The sequence below is a fragment of the Nymphalis io genome, chromosome 13, assembly GCF_905147045.1.
Source record: "Nymphalis io chromosome 13, ilAglIoxx1.1, whole genome shotgun sequence".
NCBI classification, from domain to species: Eukaryota; Metazoa; Arthropoda; class Insecta; order Lepidoptera; family Nymphalidae; genus Nymphalis; species Nymphalis io.
In genome coordinates this window covers 1668406-1688810 of record NC_065900.1, presented here as the reverse complement: position 1 = coordinate 1688810, position 20405 = coordinate 1668406, and the positions used below count along the sequence as shown (strand labels likewise).

Genomic DNA, 20405 nt, shown 5'->3' with positions numbered 1-20405 from the left:
CTAAAATCATAAGTAGAATAATTATGCACTAAAGCTTAGCCCATTGCAGGCTGTTTACAGTAGCGTACATTTTAGACTAAAATTATTTTAAAATGTTAAGTATACTAAGAATACATTTCTCGGTTGCTGTTTATTCCGTTCAAAATGTTGAACAAAATTGGTGTTGTCCAAAACAGATGCAGGTAACCATTTATCATTTACGTTATTGTTAACAACATTTACCTACATTTCTCTTTGAAATAATTAAATTCTTAACTGAACTCCTCATAACGGTGTAAGACACAAGAGACAGAGCCATATTTCCTTACAATATAGATGATAATATGCAAACCGTTTAAAATTTTGTTGATGATTGTTTTAGATTTATAAAATAAATATATATATATATATGTCGCAGCGTCAGCACTGAGGCGCCATCTTGTTTTTGCAAATTTGTTATCTATTACCCATACCTTCGCCCACACATAATTTATAATGCTCCGTCATATATTATAAAGAAAATTAAAAAAATAATTTCTGATCACACGATGTATATTGTAATACTTATTAAAATATTATCTGCGCTAACAAAACTTATTTATATATTACATACATCTATTCAATGTTATATGATCTTTTTGTATATATACTTAGCAGCAGTAACAAAGCAAGCATTTACAACAATATTCTAAAACACATTACAGATGTGAATTTTTCTGCGCATTGCGAAATTTATCGCCGTCTGGTTTTTCGTACCTTTTCTCGTAGCACTTTCATTTTCTGGTACGTATTCTATTAGTGCGCTACCTCTTGTCTCTTAAAACGTTTTCCAAGTTACACAAAGAACCCGCGCTTCAACGCGTCTGAACAATATTCAGTAATAGACCGTAATTGTTTTGTTAAGATCCTTTGTTGCACTGACATTTTGGAATTAAACAATTAATTGAAATTCCAGATATGATACACTTAATTTTATTCAAGACCTCTGTCAAGACTCAAAGCTGCTTAAACATTGTTTATATGCAAATCCATCGGTTCAGTCTAAGCTGGGAGTGTTTGTCCTCTTGTATAACAAAATACAATAAGTCAAAGTATCTGCATAGCAAACGTGAATTTAATTTAAAGTAATCGATTTTACTGGTGGTAAGGCTGTGTGCAGGCTCGTCTGGGTAGGTAACACCCACTCATCAGATATTCTACCGCAAAACAGCAGCACTTGGTATTGTTGTGTTCTAGTTTAAAGGGTGAGTGAGTCAGTGTAATTACAGACACAAGGGACATAACATCTTAGTTCCCAAGGTAGGTGGCACATTGGCGATGTAAGCGATGGTTAACATTTCTTACAATGGTGTCCCATAAGCACATACGTTTTTTTATAGAATATGTAGTTCTATAAAAAAAAAACGAACAAAATAATATCTTATGTAAAATTAATTTAATAACATTACTATCTAATTACATAGCTTTATTTTAATTGATCGACGTAACGTTTCAAATCCATAATCAAAAACAAAATATTCTTCGCTCAACTTGATTCTTAATATAAGTACTTTTGATTTTGATACTATTACAGTATTAAATTAAATAGGTATGTTATAATAATAATAATATCCTGGGAAATTATTTACACACGGCCATCTGATCCCAAATTAACAGAGCTTGTAGTATGGAAACCAGACAACTGATATTTTGCATAAACTACTTTTCTTTTGTAAATACATACTTATTATAAGTATTTACCAACCATGCCAACCGGCTCGTTAATTAAATACAATGTTATTATTATTTATACTCAACTACATCAACGAATACTAACTCCACGCTTTGATTACATTATAGTATATTTGTAAAGGATTTTATAACATGAGACTTAAATTTATTGATACGTATAGTCTGAAATATAATTTAAGGATATAAAAGTATTATTGTTATAAGACTTACATTAAATTTATATTACGCTAAGCACAAGTGACCTCTATTTAGATTTCGTGAACGTCTGGCTGAAGCTTGGTCCGGGTTATGTAGTATCATTAACTGCAGTCGTCTCATGCGCACTAGCTTAAATTAATGAGTAGAGATGTTTTCATCATATCATTCATACAAAAGTACTTGCAATGTGAATAAATTATATTTTCTTTATTCAATTACGGTGCTACAAAGGAGAATTACAAATTAAATATGTTAGTATATTTGAATAAGATATTTAAAGGATAAATTCTTCAACTATCATGTAACAATACTAGTCTTTGAAATAATCAGAAAATCAATGGTTACATAATGCCGTTTTGAATGTGTTTCCTTATGAAGTCACGTAGTGAGCAAAATTTTGCTAAGTAAACTCGCTTCCCTGTGATAAAATTAAAGGAAATGTCCATACTATTGGACTAAGCTTTCTTTTGTGGAGATATTTTGGAGCTAGTTTCAATCTGCTAAATTTGAGTGGTGAATAAACATGTGATTTTTATACGAGATGAGTCGCTTTCGCGATATTTGCCTACACCCGGTGAATATATAACAAGCACGTTATGTAAAAATTAATTGCATAGATATTCAGTAAACTTGTCCGAAAATTTGTTGTTCAAAATAAAATGGATAATTATACTTCATAGCATTGATTTTGGCAATAATGAGACTAAACCTCATCCTCTATTAAACACCGTAGTGCAAGATTATGTTGACCTTTAGATAACCTAATCCTTAGAGCGATACAAAAGACGTAAGTAGCTCATAAAATAAATCTTCCAAGATTTATCTTCGTATTATTGTAATCGGCATGATAATTATGATTCTTTTCCTCTTGGAATTGACCTAGAATTTAAAACGTACTCACATTAAGCCCTTGCAACTTCTTTATGGTGAATCTAAACAAGATTTCTTCTAACTCTATTTTCTTAAGATTAAACAATCTTAAAAGAAAATATTGCAGCGCTTACGTGTGATATTGATCGCATTCGATATTTAAAAGTATATGTTTTAAACAGTTATAAAAAATATGTTATTTATTTTTTATTGAGGTGAGTCTCACTCGTATGCCGTAACGGCAAACGGTTTCTTTTATTATTAATTAATTCAATAATCTTCTGGGCGTCCCACGTTGACTACCATTATTCTTAAGTGTGCACACCCTAAACTTTCTACCTACCAACAAACTTACTAGTGGTATTAAATAAAAATAATCTTGCAATTAATTTCATAATCCTAATCCAATTAAGTCCAATTAAGAGAACTGGCGACGGCATCAAAATAAAATAAATCGCGTATATTTTTCCTCATTTCCGTAATGACGGTGGATTTTTTTTTCGGCTTTACGTTTGATTCAAGTAAAAAGAGCATTTAGTTTGAAAACGGTTTCGAAAAACACGGACAATTATAAAGAATCTCGCGTGTACAATAACTAAAGGGTTATGTCAAAAGGAGTTCTCACAAAACACCTAGATCATGCTTGCGTGTTACGAAACGACTATACGAGAATTTTCACGAGAGTAAAGCCATATTTCCCCGTCTAAGTTCTGGCAGATGGTCATAAATTCAACCCTTTACTAGTTCTTATTTCAAACGAGATAATAACCTGATGGGTCATTTTCCTTTGTTGTGAAGCCACGAATGGGTTAATCCGTCACGTGTATTGTAGTTTTGAATATTAAAATAAATTAAAGCTATATCATATAAAGAATAAAATGTAAATATCAGAATTTTGTTTACAGAAGATTAATTATAAGTTAAATGATGTATTAAAATATTCATAATATTGAATTGATGGTTCTTTGACGGGCCGGTTGGCCTGGTTGGTAGATACTTGCCTTTCACGCCGAAGGTTGTGGGTTCGATTCCCACCCAGGGCAGACATTTGTGTACATGAACATGTCCTGAGTCTGGGTGTAATTATCTATATAAGTATGTATTTACAAAAGAAAAGTAGTATATGTAGTATATCAGTTGTCTTGTGTGTGAATAATGTCCCAGGATATTATTTAAGTCAGATTAATTTTTAATGAGACTTATCATACACACAAACATATTTTTAATTTTTTAAATGGGTAGGTAGGCGCACAAACCAATCAACTGATGATAAGTTATTGGACACCGCCCGTAGACGTTACCAATTTTCACCTCAAGGTACAAATTCGTGCCAAAAATATGTCCAAAGTATAGGATGTAGCTTTCGATTCCTTAACGATTATCACTTGTTATATTTTGTAACATTAAATATTTGTCCACAGCTGGCCAGATCAAATCAGAGCCAAGTTGTGCTAACCCGAGTCAGCTTCGGTTTATCCGGGAATTTTAGCTGCGAGGTAACAGCTGATGCACCTTCATTCGCAACATCAATCGTGTCTAACACAATGGACGTTGTGGGTAAGTTTTAATTTTACTTTACTTTATTGTACCACACCACAAAGAGAAAAATACAAAACATGTTTACTGCCTAAATAAATGTACAATTATAGCGACCTTATCGCTACATAGCGATCTCTTGCAGGCAACCAACGGTGTAAGTTATTACTGATAGGATATGAGGTAGGGGGTGGTATGAATAAAATAATATTAATATTTAATTAAAACAAAACCAATAAACAAATGTAAATATAAAACACACATTTTATGTTCTGTCTTCCAATTACTTATTTACATTTATATATATTACATAGATTTTAATAAGGTCAATTATTTGCATCTGCCGTGGTCACGAGTTTAGACCGAAAAATATTCATAAGTACATAGTGTACATTGGAACTTTTTTAAGCAAACAATTTTAGCAATATGTCTTTTAAGGCGTAACTATTATTTTTATATTTTTGACTTTAACTAAGAGTTGAAATTTGCTAAAGTTATTACTGCATTAATCAAGGGTTCATTGTGTATTAACCTGCAAAGACGTACCTGAGAGTACCGCGTCAAACTTATAAGGCTTTCAAATCGTTGCAACAATATTTATATGATCATCAGCATGCTTTTATGTGATTTGGTTTTTTTACACAAAAATGAAGGACGAACTTATATACTTATGTCTATCTTGGTGATTTTGTTGTCTCATTCTTTGGTCTAAATAAAATTAGAACGGTCGGCCTGACTTCGAACTAAATATAAGTAAATAGACGTATTATATTAATAATATATTTTTTTTATATTCGCCGGGAGGGCAAATGACTCTACTCCACCTGATGGTAAGTGGTAGTAGAGTCCATACGCGACGACGGCCAGTATAGACGGGAAAAACGTTCTGCACTAGCCGCCTGTGATTTATGTATTATACAATAGATGCTCACTTATGTAAACGTTTTAAAGGTATTTGTTAACATCGAGAGTATGCGTCTTTTGCCACAGGACATTAATGAACTGTTATGTACGTAATATATGACATCGGGCTATTTATGTTGAAAAATTACGCTTTTGACATAATTAGTTGAGATATGTTAATATAAATATAGGAGTATGACCTTAAGAGACTCGGTTCTATCTCAGGAGGAAAATAATGTTTGGATAAATCTGTTATTATAATATTTTTGAATCCTATATTTTTTGGTTTTATTTAGTTTGAAAGGTATAAATTATCGTTAATTTTATTGGTAAAACGATGACAATCTGAAAACATCTTATTAAGTCAACTAAGTCGCTTGCGACAAGTTACTAAAAGATACAATTATTGCTCGTAAAGACATTGCTTATTCTGTGTAATATCTTTTCCTAGTTCTACCGCCATCCTCGCCAACGATTCACACAAGCCAACATTATTACATGCCGGGCGACGTGCTGAGAGGAAACTGCACGTCTGGACCTGGCCGCCCCCCCTCAGAGCTTACGTTCTACATTAATGATATACCAGTAAGTATAACTGTTAAAGTCGAGATAATCGTATCGTTAGAATACGTAAATAAAACACATATGAATTTTCACGACCTTAATTTGTGTCTATAATTTATCTCGTGCACCTGCATGTGTCTAATGAATATCAGCCACCAAGCCACACCAACAGAGGAGACTTAAGTCCAGCACATTTTCTGGATCATGAGACATTTTCACTGTCCATGCAGTAGACTACATTTTAGATATAAATCCACGCGATATACTATAAAGTATTGTTATATTTTGCAGGGTGAATTTCCATTACTCACTAATATAATCATATGTATTACAGGATAATTGCGTCAGTGTCTACACCGATTTGATACTCAGGGTTGTTGGTACTTTGATCGTATAATAAATATGTTTATTACATAGAATTATACTATATTAATTAAAACACGGGAGTAAAATAAACAATTTCCTATATTTACGTCTTTTTTTCGTTTTAATATCACAACAAGCATGGACAAAAGTTCCTTAGGCTTTCATACCCTAGATGCAGTGTTAATCTTGCATCATCGATACAATTTATTCGTCGATACAGCTAATTAAGTAGTATAATTTAATTTAATTTTAATCTACATATTATTAATAGAAATGATTAATAGTAGGTACTTTTATCTTAGAATCAAGAATAATTTTTAAAAGTATACAAATTAACAAAGAACCAAAGAAGAACGAGAGTGCCCAGTTAATAACTTTAAAATATAATTTGTACCAAATTGTCGATTCAGCTTTTCCGCTTTAAGGCGCTTTCTTACCAATCGCATAATTCCTCTGAAATCCAATTTACTCGGGGAAACTTTATTCACTATAACTACTTACAACATCAACATTTCATTAACACTTTATTCATATGCCGGAAGTAAATCCGTCTCGCGGCACGGTTAAATTTCTATACAAGTTTTAATTCAAGCGAAGCTGGCTTGTGGCATATTTTGCAGCGGCACCAAGATTTACGTTTCGGTCTCGAGTTAGCTTATTGTTCTGGTTAGAATTTGTAGCGCTGTTTCTCAGCAACACTTCCACACATTTCAAGAGAATGCCACTAGAAATTAAAAGAGAAACAATGGCCGAGACGGTTCCTCGGTCTTTCTCAGCGTAAGAGTAAACAGTTGACTTTGTTAAGAACTTACGTGAACTGTTCCCGGTGCTCTCTTCCATTAATTTAAAAAGACTATAAGACTTTGATTTCATTTAAAAGTTCTAACTTAATAATACTTAGTATACAATGAAACTGATAAGCAAATTAAGATTCTTAACAGGAGTATTCTTTGTTGATATTATTTTTCTACTTCTCATTTATACGAAAACAGATATAAATGAAATTATAAAATAAAACTAAGAACTGAAACAAATGTCAAAATTAAAAATAGCTACGGTACAAATAATGTGCGTGGAATGATGACATGAATACTGCTAACGTTTAATCATTGAATCGTAATTCCAATGATGTCGCCGAAAAATAAGCCAACCCTATCACCAGAAGAGGCAATAAAGCCGGGTTTTATTTATTTTAAAAATATTTTTGTTTTGCTGTTGAGACTCTTGGACCTCGTTAGGTTGCTGGTGGTAGGGCTTTGTGCATGCATGTCTGGGTAGGTTCCACCCATTCATCAGATATTTTATAGCAGTACCTGGTATTGTTGTGATCCGGTTTGAAGGGTGAGTAAGCCAGTGTAATTAAAAGCACCAGGGAAATAACATCTTTGTTCCTAAGGTTGGTGGTGCATTGGCGAGGTAAGCGATGGTTAACATTTCTTACAATACCATTATCTATGGGCGTTTTTGACCACTTACCATCAGGTGACCCATTTACTCGGCCGCCTACTCATACTATAAAAAAAACCCTGGTACTCTGAGGTTATACCAAAAACCGAAAACGTTTGAAGAAAATATATTTTATGTAATCTAATCGATTAATAAATTTTAATTTATATTTTCAGCTATGTTTTTATTATAGTAGCTGTTGTTTGCTGGTGTGCTGTTTATGCAAAACGTCCACTGTAAATCAGCGTCACTAATCATGATTAATTCTAATGTTGTGGACCCATAGTATAATATACTATTTTATCGCTTTTTTCAATATCACGCTGTAATAGATTTGTACGGGCAGTATTTTTTTAAAATTATCTTGTTCTTAATTTTAGGAGGAATTATTTTTGTTTATTATTTGGTTTATTGATATTTTTGTGTTCCATAATAAAAGATCTGTCTATATTATATTTGCTAATAAATCATATATGAAACGTTACAACATTGCATTTACCAAGGTTACAAATCAATTGATTGACTTAAAATAGCTACTTACTCAATGCCACATGAAACCATTGTCATATAAATTACAGAATATGGCAAAGATTATAGCATAGGATTGAATGATGATACATTTTCAACGCTGGCATAGCCTATGTTTATTATGGATAATGAGTTTCGTCCGCAATGGACGGGCTGCAAGCGTCAAATTAAGTGCTTGTGAAACGCGCTTTAGATATTCAAAATAGCATACTTAGTTAGCCTTACAATTCCTTCATTACTATTATTGATTCGCGTAAATTAAAGAACAGCTACTTTTGTATATTTATACAATTTCTAGGAAATATTGACCATGTTAAAGATAGATATTATATAGTTTTCAACTATATCATGGGTATCTTTTTAATTACACAGATAAAAAATAACCTATCTATATGATATGCGTTTCGAATTCGGAATGTAGACGTGTTTTTTTTGTACATATAATTGTAATTGTAAAATTTTATGTTTTAATGATTTTTTGGCCATAATTCTCATTATAAGTTTTTTTTTCCTTTATTTTACCTGGGACTTTAGTCATCAGATTGACTATGTCACCCCCGTACAAGCAAAACACATAATAATTATACTAAATCAAAACAAATTAACACCTAATTAACTTAACATTACTTCAAAAATATAATACATCCATAATCTTTTCTTTTCTATATAAGGTATTATTGAAAAAGTATTCTATATATACATTTTCAATAATAACTTAGCTTCGTTTGATGATGGTACCGCAAGCCAACTATTACATATACCCACATTATCAATCAATCAACAGCCAATCGTTGTCCACTGCTGAACATAGGCCTCTCCCAAGGTGCGCCAAAGCTCCCTGTCCTCCGCCTTCCGCATCCAGTTGGTGCCCGCCACCTTCTTAAGGTCGTCGGTCCACCTGGCTGGAGGGCGCCCTACGCTGCGCTTGCCGATTCGCGGTCTCCACTCTAAGACTCGTCTGCTCCAACGGCCATCGGTCCTACGACATACGTGACCAGCCCACTGCCACTTCAGCCTGCTAATTTTGCAAGCTATGTCGGTGACTCCGGTTCTTTTCCGGATAATCTCATTTCTGATCTTATCCTTCGAAGATACTCCGAGCATAGCTCGCTCCATAGCACGCTGAGCGACTTTGAATTTGTGGACTAGTCCCGCAGTTAGTGTCCACGTTTCGGCACCGTATGTCATGGCAGGTAAGACGCATTGGTTGAAGACTTTCGTCTTCAAACATTGCGGTATAGACGACTTGAGGACTTGACGAAGGTTGCCAAATGCTGCCCATCCCAAGCGAATTCTTCGATCGGCTTCCTTCTCGAAGTTGTTCCTACCGACTTGTATTATCTGTCCTAGGTAGGTATATTCACTAACAACTTCGAGAGGTTTCCCCTCGACGTATATCGGTCCCGGCACGACATGCCTATTGAACATGACCTTGGTCTTGTCCAAGTTCATACCGAGACCGACACACCGGGAAGACTCGCCTAGGCTACGCAGCATTTCGGTGAGTTGTTCCAGCGACTCTGCTATGATGACGATATCGTCGGCAAATCGAAGGTGTGAGATGTACTCGCCGTTTACATTGACTCCATACATAGTCCAATCCAGCGTTTTGAAAACGTCTTCCAACGCGTTGGTGAACAGTTTCGGGGATATTACATCCCCCTGTCTCACCCCTCTGCGCAGTTGGATCGCCTTCGTCTTACAGTCCTGGATGTGGACAGTCATTGTAGCGGCGTTGTACAGACATCTCAGTACCTCGATATATCTCCAATCGATATGACATCTCTGCAATGAGTCGAGCACTGCCCAGGTTTCGATGGAGTCGAAGGCTTTCTCGTAGTCCACAAATGCCATACACAGCGGCTGATTGTACTCTTCGGTCTTCTGCACAATCTGCCGAACAGTATGGATGTGGTCCACGGTGCTGTAGCCTGATCGAAAGCCGGCTTGCTCTGGGGGCTGGAACTCGTCAAGTCGTCTGGCGAGACGGTTCGTGACTACTCTTGAGAACAGCTTATACACGTGACTCAGGAGGGAGATTGGTCTGTAGTTTTTCAAGAGGGTTTTATCACCTTTCTTGAAAAACAGTACCACCTCACTCCCGCTCCACGTTTCCGGGGTCTTGCCATGTTGGATGACGGAATTAAAGAGGCTTGCTAGCTCTTTCAGGACCGGAGTCCCGCCTGCCTTAAGCAACTCTGTTGTGATTCCGTCATCTCCCGGAGCTTTGTTGTTTTTAAGCTGTTCTAGAGCCGCCCTAATCTCTCCTTGGTCAACGACCGGGAGCTCCTCGGAGTAATGGCGCATAAGAGGGGCGCGCTGGTCATCAATACTGATTCCCACGGGTTTATCCGATCTTGAAGAGAACAACTGCCCATAAAACCTCTCTACTTCTCCGATAATCTCAGGCCTAGAGGTAACGACCCCACCATTTTCAGTTTTAAGTTTTGTCAGACGCGGCCTCCCAAACTTGCGAGCGAACACTTTCGATCCCCGATTTTGCTCAATCGCAGCCTTGATGGCACGGGTATTGGAGCGTCGGAGATCGCGTCGCGTCAGCGTTTTTATTGTTCGGTTTAAGGCCTTATCTGACAAAAACGATGGTAGTTCTCGTCGTTTTCTCATGAGCTCGAGTGTCTCAGCAGAGAGTTTTGGTGCGTTGTCTCTTCTCTGTGGAGGAAAACACTTGCGGGATGTGTTTTGCAGTATTTTGACCAGCGTGTCGGTTCTCTCATCAATGCTGCTTATGGTTTCCAACGCGGTGAATTGATTTTGAAGTTCCATTTGGAACTTTTCGGAGCCTTGAGCAGCTTGGAGCATGGTAGGTCGGAGAGTAGACCTCATCATTCTCGATCTTTCGGCTTTTAAGTTGATATTTAGAGTGCCTCGAACCAAGCGGTGATCACTTCCGGTATTAAACTTGTTGATCACTGAAACATCTCTAAATATGTGCCTTTTATTCGAAATGATAAAGTCTATCTCGTTCCTTGTCACAAGCGCATTTTATATTTATATTTCGTGCAGCCCAAGCCGTAAGGTCCGACTTTCGATTCACCGCTATCTTGTACTCCCACTTTAGCATTAAAGTCTCCCACAACAACATTGTAGTGGGCCTTCGAGGTGTCGTTGAGGGCCTTTGCGATGTCCTCGTACATCGCTTCGACCACATCATCAGAGTATGTCGAAGTTGGCGCATATACCTGTACGACCTTCAGGGAGTACCTGTCGGAAAGTTTTAGGACAAGGTACGCTACCCGGTTCGACACACTACTGATTTCCACAATGCTGCTAATGAGATCCTTTTTGACTAGAAAACCGACACCACCCTGGGAGAGGTTATCACCTTCGCGGAAGTAGAGTAAGTTACCGGACTCTAGAGTTATCGTGTCCTCCCCCTGTCTTCGGACTTCAGATAACCCCAGTATATGCCAGTTTATATGACTTAACTCTACTTCTAATTCGGCGAGGTGATGGTCCAGCCTCATCGAGCGTCCATTATACGTTGCCATTTTCAGTCGTTTTATACGGTAGCCTGCCGTGAACCGGTGATTCTTAGCACCCCCTGCCCTGCCGATACCGCGACCGCTACCTTGGTCGGGCCTAGCGGGCTTGCCGGTAACTGGGGGCCTTTTTTTGGGCGCATCTGCCATTAAGGGAGGGGTCTATATACCCACATTATATGATTTTAATAAACGCCGGAACGACGCATTCCGCGTACATTCCATCAATCGGTGATAAACATCATCCATGCAGTTACATTGTACGGATTTATAGGTGTTGGTTTTGCCCATCATAAAATTAAATTTGTTTGACGGAATATGACCGGAACGAAATCTCATCAATGTTACAATATTTTTTCTGCTACTTTTAATTTAGAATTAGATTAGAATTTAGAATCAGACAGTATAACAACCTGACTTCCATCACAAGATGACGCATATGACAATGATTCCGAAATTGCAATCAGCTCACTATGCATTATAGATATATCTGCCTTAATTTTAAATTTAATTCTTATATCTGCCTGAGGGTCAAAGATTGCTGCCCCTGAACTGAATGTATCCTTAGATCCGTTGGCAAAAATTTTGTAAAACGACTTATATTTGTTATCTAGAAGTGTCCGACAGCTATTTAACATGTCTGATTTCTTACACACTGTTTTTGACATCGCTATTCATTCTACTACTGGAAATATATTATTAGATAAGTCTATACCACTGACCCATGTATGGAGAGAATGACATAGTAATTTTTTATTTGATATAACAGAATAATGGCATAAATTTCTGTAGACTGTAACGAGCAGAGGAAGTTTTTTTTATTTCTCCAGTAATAATTACTACACATATCGTTTAGATCTTTTAAAACATTTACAGTTACGTTATTTTCGACAGACCTAGACTTTAGCATAAACTTACCGGCAAGATATTTACTTCGGATATTTAGAGGTTGTATATACAGTTCACTCTCCATGACATGTATTGGTGTGGTTCTGATAAAGCCGCCATTATAAGTATTCAGTCATTTTTAGAAGCGGTAATAATTTTTTTATACTTATCTATTCTATTGTGCTCTTAATATATTTTTTATTCATTTCATTTACAGATGTTTAATCATTATTTGGGAATTATAGTCGGTATAAATAACATTGTCATGCCAAAGTGGTGCTGGTAGGAAAAGGTTTTCCTGTAAAAGGTTGAATATAACACGTATGAAAGATAAATAGACGTAACATAATTCTCTGTCTCTGATTCCTTGGCAATGATCCAACATGATGTTAGGGTCAGCTATACCTTTAACCAATGAGGTTTTAGCTCAATAGAAAAACGTTACCCATATAAATTACATACAAATTACTTGTAATTACCTTTTGGTTCTTAAGATTTTTTATTATATCGTTCGTTTTTAGTTCATTTCACGTACTGGTGTCTATCAACTGTGTTTCTCGTATTTATGACAATGCTAAAAATATTGATAGTTGCAACTAATTCAGATTAATAAATATAAAAATAAATAAAGTAATTATCATAAATTTATATTATTTATAATTCGATTCAAAAGAAGTAGAATGTGAAGTGGTTATTAAGATAGCTTGGGAAACATTTCAATGACTTTAACGTGTTTATACTAGATAATGAGTTACATAAGCAGTTCTAGGCCTTGAGAAACAAATTATATTAGATATAAACATAAAATAATATTGTCCGTTCACTTCAAAATAAATATGATTTTAAGAGTTCAACAAATATAACTCAATACTTATTTGGCCAACCCGGGCAAGCATCACTGCATTTTTATGTGTTTAATTTGTGTTATAATTCACTCGTGCTTAACGGTGAAGAGAAACATCGTGAGGAAATCTGCATGTGTCTAATTTCATTGAAATTCCGCCACATGTGTATTATACCATCCCTTCCCATCCCATTGGAGCAGCGTGGTGGAATAAGCTACAAGCCTTCTCCTCAAAATGGAGATGAGGCCTAAACTCAGCAGTGGTACATTAACTGTTACTGTACTTATTTAGCCTTGAAAGTAGTCACTAATGATGACTTAAAGAGAGATTCATAAACAAAATGAGTTTTATTATAAGCAAACTAAGGGCTTGAAGCGCTCAGTAAGCTTTATTTAATTTAATTTCTATTATTTCATGTAAATAAAAAAGCGAAATTAATTAAATTCTCTAAAGATTCCGCTACAGATAGTGCTACAGTCGCTTCAACCTTAATTAACTGAAATTATAAATTATGCTATCTTTAATGTAATTTACTTGTTGGTAAAGCTTCGTGCAAGCCCGTCTTGGTAGGAACCACCCACTCATAAGATATTCAACGGCTAAACAACAATAATTAGTATTGTTTTGTTTTGGTTTCCAGGTTATAATTTTAGACGCAAGGGATATAACATCGTAGTTCAGGTGGTGGTGTGATCGGGTGGTCACACAATCATCTTCTATGGTCTTGTTTTTAATAATCTAATGATGATGAGTTTATTTTTCAATTTTAATATGATTTAAATTCTACATCTTGATTACATCTACATAATTCTTTATTATGTTTTATATGTTAAATAAACAAATATCTAGACCGTGATCAAAATCTTATAAAAGTGGGTTGATCCATGAACCCCGAAAGTTATCACAGAAGCCAGTTACAATTGTCATAACAACATAAATAACAAATATTATAAGTTATTATTATTATTATTTTGTATATCATAACTGGTGTACGAAAATTCCATAACAACATAATCAACTCCAACTGGAATCGTTTTAATGTTGTTTTTTCAATACAAAATTATGACACGATATACGAGTACAGAATTACGTTGGCTTCAGTACGAATGTATATTCGACCTTTAGGAAGTCTGTTTATCATACTTAATGAGTAAAGTCTGTTGCACTGCGCTTTGGACGTCAAATTAAATGCTCTTCGCTGGAAGAGAATTTTATATTAGCAATATTTTTTCATTGACTCAAAAATGTTTTATTATTTCGATGATATCTTTACTTTTATATTATTATGTGTATTTTTCACTGCCTCGATGATTTTATAGTTAACTTATGTGGCTGTATATATCGAGGTCTTAGGTTTGAATTCCGGGTGCAATACATATTATATTTAAAAAAAATACAAGCATGATAGTATGAACGAAAATACATTCTACAAACATGTAATATTTATACATATTCAAACATGGCTGAAAATCTCGGAAACAGCTGGTCTTAATGACAAAGTCTAAACAGCTTTCTTCAATTATGTTACGTTAAAATATTTGTTTATTTTATATTCATAGTGCCGCTTAATTGCCAAAAATAAAGTAAATTCTTGTGTTCCTTTTACATCACATTTCCTGGTTCAGGCTTTTATGTGGAGTTTTTTAGTGAAATATTAACAAAATAATATTTATATTATTTGCATATAATTTTTATTAAAATGTGTAAATAGTGCATTTATCCGTGTAAATAGTACATGCTTAGTATATTTTTTGTTAAGCGCATGTATTTTTTTTTAAATATATAGGCTAGCGCTTGACTGTTATCACACCTGATGGAAAGTGATGAAACAGTCTAAGGTGGAGTCTAAGGTGGCGCTTGCAATTGATCACCACCAAAAATACAAAATAATTGGCGACAGATATTTAAAAAATCGACTTATGGTGGTGATTGTCATCATCATCATTATTGAAATATCTTGTAATAAAAAAACATGATTCCTTATCAATTTATATGTTATCATTGCCGTGGACAGTAAAAAGAACCAACCAGTATATTCTAGACCAACTGAAGATTACTACTAGACTAACCACTATATGCTACCAACGAGTCCTAAGTTATTTTGGCCATATTGCTCGGAGACAACCAAACAATTTGGATAAACTGGTTCTAGTAGGGAAGTTCTACGTTCTCGACTGCCCTAAGACAAGCAGAGGACAGTGTGGTATGGAGGAAGCTACTCGACACATCGGTGAAAGCATTTAGGACAAGCACGAGCTTCAGTAATGAAGCACACAAAAAAGAAGAAGAAGATTTTGTATCGATATTTAATACTCGCGTTCTTGATATTAAATCAATAATATTCTGCTAAAGTTTCAATGCCCAATATATATTTATCAATAATCGCATAGTATTTAAGAAGGACTTAACATCACCTAAGAATTTTATTCTATTTACGGATATCTAATATATACAATACATAAGTGAATTAAAAATATAAATTGGAAGTAATGTAGATGGCAGGATAAAGAAAGTATTCCTTTTTTGTAAAAACAGAAAGCTTTTTATTAAATTCTAAGTAAGGAACTTAATATTGCAATAATAGTGAAAGGAAATTTTAAGCTCCTTACTGAATACGACCGTAAAAGTAATAAAGTAATAGCGACGATTTCAAGAATTAAATATCGCTCCATAACAGAGATGGCTTAGTGGAAAGAACATGTGGAGTCTAACCAAGGACCGTAGGTTCAAATCTGGTTGAATACATATGAAAATATAGCTTTCAACTAGGGCTTATTTCATTCAGCAATCTTTATTTTTAACGTCATGTAGAACGCTAAAAGTGAAAATTACAGGTTTAATTATGGCTTCTTGAGCAACTGTCTTATTCACTCGTAAAACATTTACGCATAGCTAGAAAGGGATATAGGAATATTAGTTTTTTAAGGAATATCAACTGACTTACAGATAATTTGTTGCTTCTCAATGTTTTCTAACGTTAAATAATACTAATATAAAATATTAATACTTTAAAAATATCCTATTTATATTATATTATTATTATTATTTCTCGTTCGTGTTTTTTACTTACTGTGTGTGTGTGTGTGTGTGTTTTAGTTCATAATTTGACTTTTATAAAATTATGTTTCATATGTACTTGCAAAAATCCTACCAACTTTTAAACGTAATATGTATTCCACTCTAACCTATTTTTTAGAGTTCCCAAGGACATATGAGACATTAGATAATCAACTCTTCGCTTTATATACGACGTGAGCAGATTTACATCCTAATCTTTATGGATGAAAAATGTTCTTTATATATTCAACACTTTCACGCGTGAAACCTTTTTTATAAGAAACCTATTTATAAAAAAAAACATAAATACTTAATAACTGTTTTACTTTTAAATGTTTAATAAAATGATAAAAAAACGTAACGCTTATTTTATATGTACTTTTTGTTCTCAGGTTACACCAGGAATGTACCAAGTACAGCCAGCTCCGGAAGGTCTATTCCGATCTGAGTTATATGTCCAGATCCAGTTATGGCCGGCGCATTACGAGAGAGGAGCGCCGATCCTCAGATGCGAGGCCAAAGTGGGGGACCTATATAGAGACAACTCCGCTGTTGCCTTGTATTCAGCTAATAGTGATCCAAAAATAGAGAGAGGTAAGTCAGCTTTTCATTTAAATAATAAAATTTACGATATATAAATATCATAGATTTTAAGCAAAGAACGTAATATAATTCTTCAAACAAACACCAGAGAACGAAATTCATTTCTGGATTTTTCCAGTTCTTATTTTAAATTTGCAATGAAGATTTATGGTAAAATATAATGGAATTTTATCATCGTCAACAATTCGCATTTTTATATATACTTTAAGATTTTATTAAGACGTGACAACGTAAGAAACAAACACACTTTCTCATTTATAATAATAGTTAAGATTATCTAAGTATCAAAATAGTTTTTACTTTTTTACTCCCTTATTTATATATTTAATTGCAATTTCAATATAATCTCAAGACATTTATAGTATTAAAATTGAAGTAGTAGAATCCAGATATATAAAGGTCATTCTATGTTCCAGCAAAAGAGATCGGAGACAAAAGCTTCGGCTTCGATTTTAATATTACTATTGTTAAATTTTAACAGAGGCACTAAGTACTAAAAGGCATTATGCTTATAAACGAAGGCCATAATTAAGACCTAGCTAGAACGTATTTTGACCTAGATATCCTTGAATGCACTTTACGTCAGTTTTATCAAAACTGCTTACCCTATTATGAAACAAGTGTTTTTATGTTTGAATAGAATTTGGGTGTACTTAATATAAGAGATTTTAATAAAACATTTCTCGATTGTTTTTAACGTTTCTGTATTCAGTCTGTTGTTAAATTCCTTTTTTTGTGAACGTTTGTGTTTATTTTTATATCATTGTGTGTGTCAGTGGACGAAAAGAAAAAAAAAAATGCACAAAATCTTTATTTAAGATATCTTTCCGGAAAATGTATTAATTTTTAGTTCTAGTATCAATTTTTTTTAATCATTTGTGTGTTAAATGTTTATTTATATGCCGATGGATCGACCTTTATATAAGTATTACTAATAATATAAATGTGAAAGTACTATTGTTTGTTACTCAATCACACATAAACTGCTGGTAGGTAATTGTAATAATTACACTATCAAATTATCATAATATATACACTTTAAACTAACAACTAAAACAGATAATCATACGAAGTTATATCTTTAAAGGTGTACCAATATTTTCCTTAAAAATATATACTAAATATAGCAAATATAAATGCATAATAATATTTTAATTTCTTAATTAAATTACAAATTACTTGTTTTATAAAAAATCTTTGTGAATGTTTTTTTAAACAATTTTGTTTTAAGTGCATTGTTTATACGACGATTGATCGATTAGTAGGTTTGATTAGTACGATACTTATATAAAGGATATAATTATATTAATAGTATAAAAGTATATTTCGACGAGCCGGTTGGCGTGGTTGGTGAATGCTTGCCTTTCACGCCGAAGACAACCATCGATCGGGTTCGATTCTCACCCAGGACAGATATTTGTGTGCATGAACATGTCTGTTTGTCCTGCGTCTGGGTGTAATTATCTATATAAGTGTGTATTTACAAAAGAAAAATAGTATATATAGTATGTGAGTTGTCTGGTTTCCATAGTACAAGCTCTGTACAAGCTTAATTTGGGATCAGATGGCCGTGTGTGAAAAATGTCCCAGTATATTATTATTATATTATTATAAGTATCTTCTAATAGTATATATGTGATAGTTATCAACTATCAAATTATCACTAAAAGCTTTAAAGTAACAAGTAAATAAAGGTGTACCAATATTTGCCATAAGAAATATAAACCAAATATTTATATATAACAAATTACAATGTAAGAAAGATAATGTAATCAAATTATAAATTATAAAAGAATCAATTCAATGAAATCTTTGGAAAGACGTTTATGTCGCAATGAAACATAAAGTAGTTTTCGATTAATATCTAACATTCAGTAACAGGCACTTACTTTCTACAAAGTAACATTACCAGGGACCATATTCGTTTATGGCGTCCATCAAGAAAATAGCCAGCATACATAGAAAAATGATACTTATTAATATAATAAATAAGTCTCTCAATTGTATAGCAAATATATGAACAGGAAGCCATAGTAATAATATTACTGGTTGCAAAGAGGTCATTGAGGCTCAGTAAATTATTGCTCTCGCCTCATTTGCGAAGACAATTTCCTCTGCGTACAAAGTATCGTTGTTAAGGAATTATTTTAACTTGGCTCAACTCACAACATTGTTAGGATTTACAGGGCAGCTATTGTTAGCTCTAAGTTCAATAATGGCTGAGTAATAAAACCGATTTTTTTATGGATTTATTTAAAATATATATCATTTTTATATTTATTTACTTCCAATATCAAACGTTAAATTATATTTCTTTAGAAGAATTTCGAATATACCCAACAATATCGCTGTATTAATAACTTTTGTATTGCTATATAATCATTATTATATTTTTATTGCTTTATTTTATTACATTCAGCTTTATAAAATTTTATACGGCTTATAAATATAATAATAGGTAAAATAACGGCTTACTTTAAAATATTGATATAAATACTATATTATTATTTCTCTCGTATACGTGCTTAAATAAGCAAGTAAATATTACTAAATTTTAATATTATATCTTTAAGGATTCAGCTAAATGCCTGTTCTAAAAACATTACTCGTAGAGTATGAATAGTTCGTACTGCAGAAAATCTATCGATACCATCAGAATGCGGTACAACTTCAAAGCGAATTCGGCTACATTCCATATTCAACTTCAATTTTATTCATTTTTTTTCTGTTGCAGTGACGTCGCCGGGTTCTGGAGCCAAACTGCACGCGTGCCAAATCCTTCTACTGCTCCACATTATTGTGTGGGCTAACAATACATAGGCATAATGATCATACGTGTACTGACGTGCTATTTCATTCCAATAAGGCGGTATAGAATGAGAAAGAAAATCGAGATCAACCAATCAAATTACAAGATTCTATAATCGTTCTATGACCTTGATTAAACAGTTCTGATTGGTTATTTCAAATGTCGTTTTTCTTTTTTCTATTCACCTTACTGGATTAAAACAACACTCATTATAAATATTAAAATAGATATGAAATATATGTATTCAATTCTGGTCAAGAGATAAGGTGAAATTAAAAATAGTTAACTGTACCTAAATGAGCTAATAATTATACCAAAGAATGTAAAGACTAAGAATATTGTTGATTTAATACAAATTATATGTCGAATTGTGTGTTTTAATTTCATCCCAAAATAGCATCCCATAATAATCATCATATATTGCTTTGTTGAAACTATGTACAGACATTTTTACAATATACAAAAAAAAAACAAAATACACATTATAAATTTATAGCAAAAACACGCCGTCTAAAAGATTGTCCTGTGGCATTGTACCCAAGACGCTGGTACTGTTGCCTCTCTGCACCTCTAGATTCAGCC

The 20405-nt window shown here is 33.7% G+C and overlaps 1 protein-coding gene across 2 annotated transcripts in view; it reads left to right on the top strand.

The window, feature by feature from the left end:
• The window catches only part of LOC126773059 (uncharacterized), an 87214-nt gene extending 67068 nt beyond the window's left edge, over positions 1-20146 (top strand). For both annotated transcript variants that reach the window (XM_050493696.1, XM_050493695.1), the window contains 4 exons: positions 4200-4335; positions 5669-5802; positions 16804-17005; positions 19749-20146. In XM_050493696.1, the coding sequence (XP_050349653.1) occupies positions 4200-4335; positions 5669-5802; positions 16804-17005; positions 19749-19834 (558 nt within the window). In that variant the 3' untranslated portion in view covers positions 19835-20146. The remainder of the gene's footprint in view (positions 1-4199; positions 4336-5668; positions 5803-16803; positions 17006-19748) is intronic.
• The last annotated feature ends 259 nt before the right edge of the window (positions 20147-20405 follow it).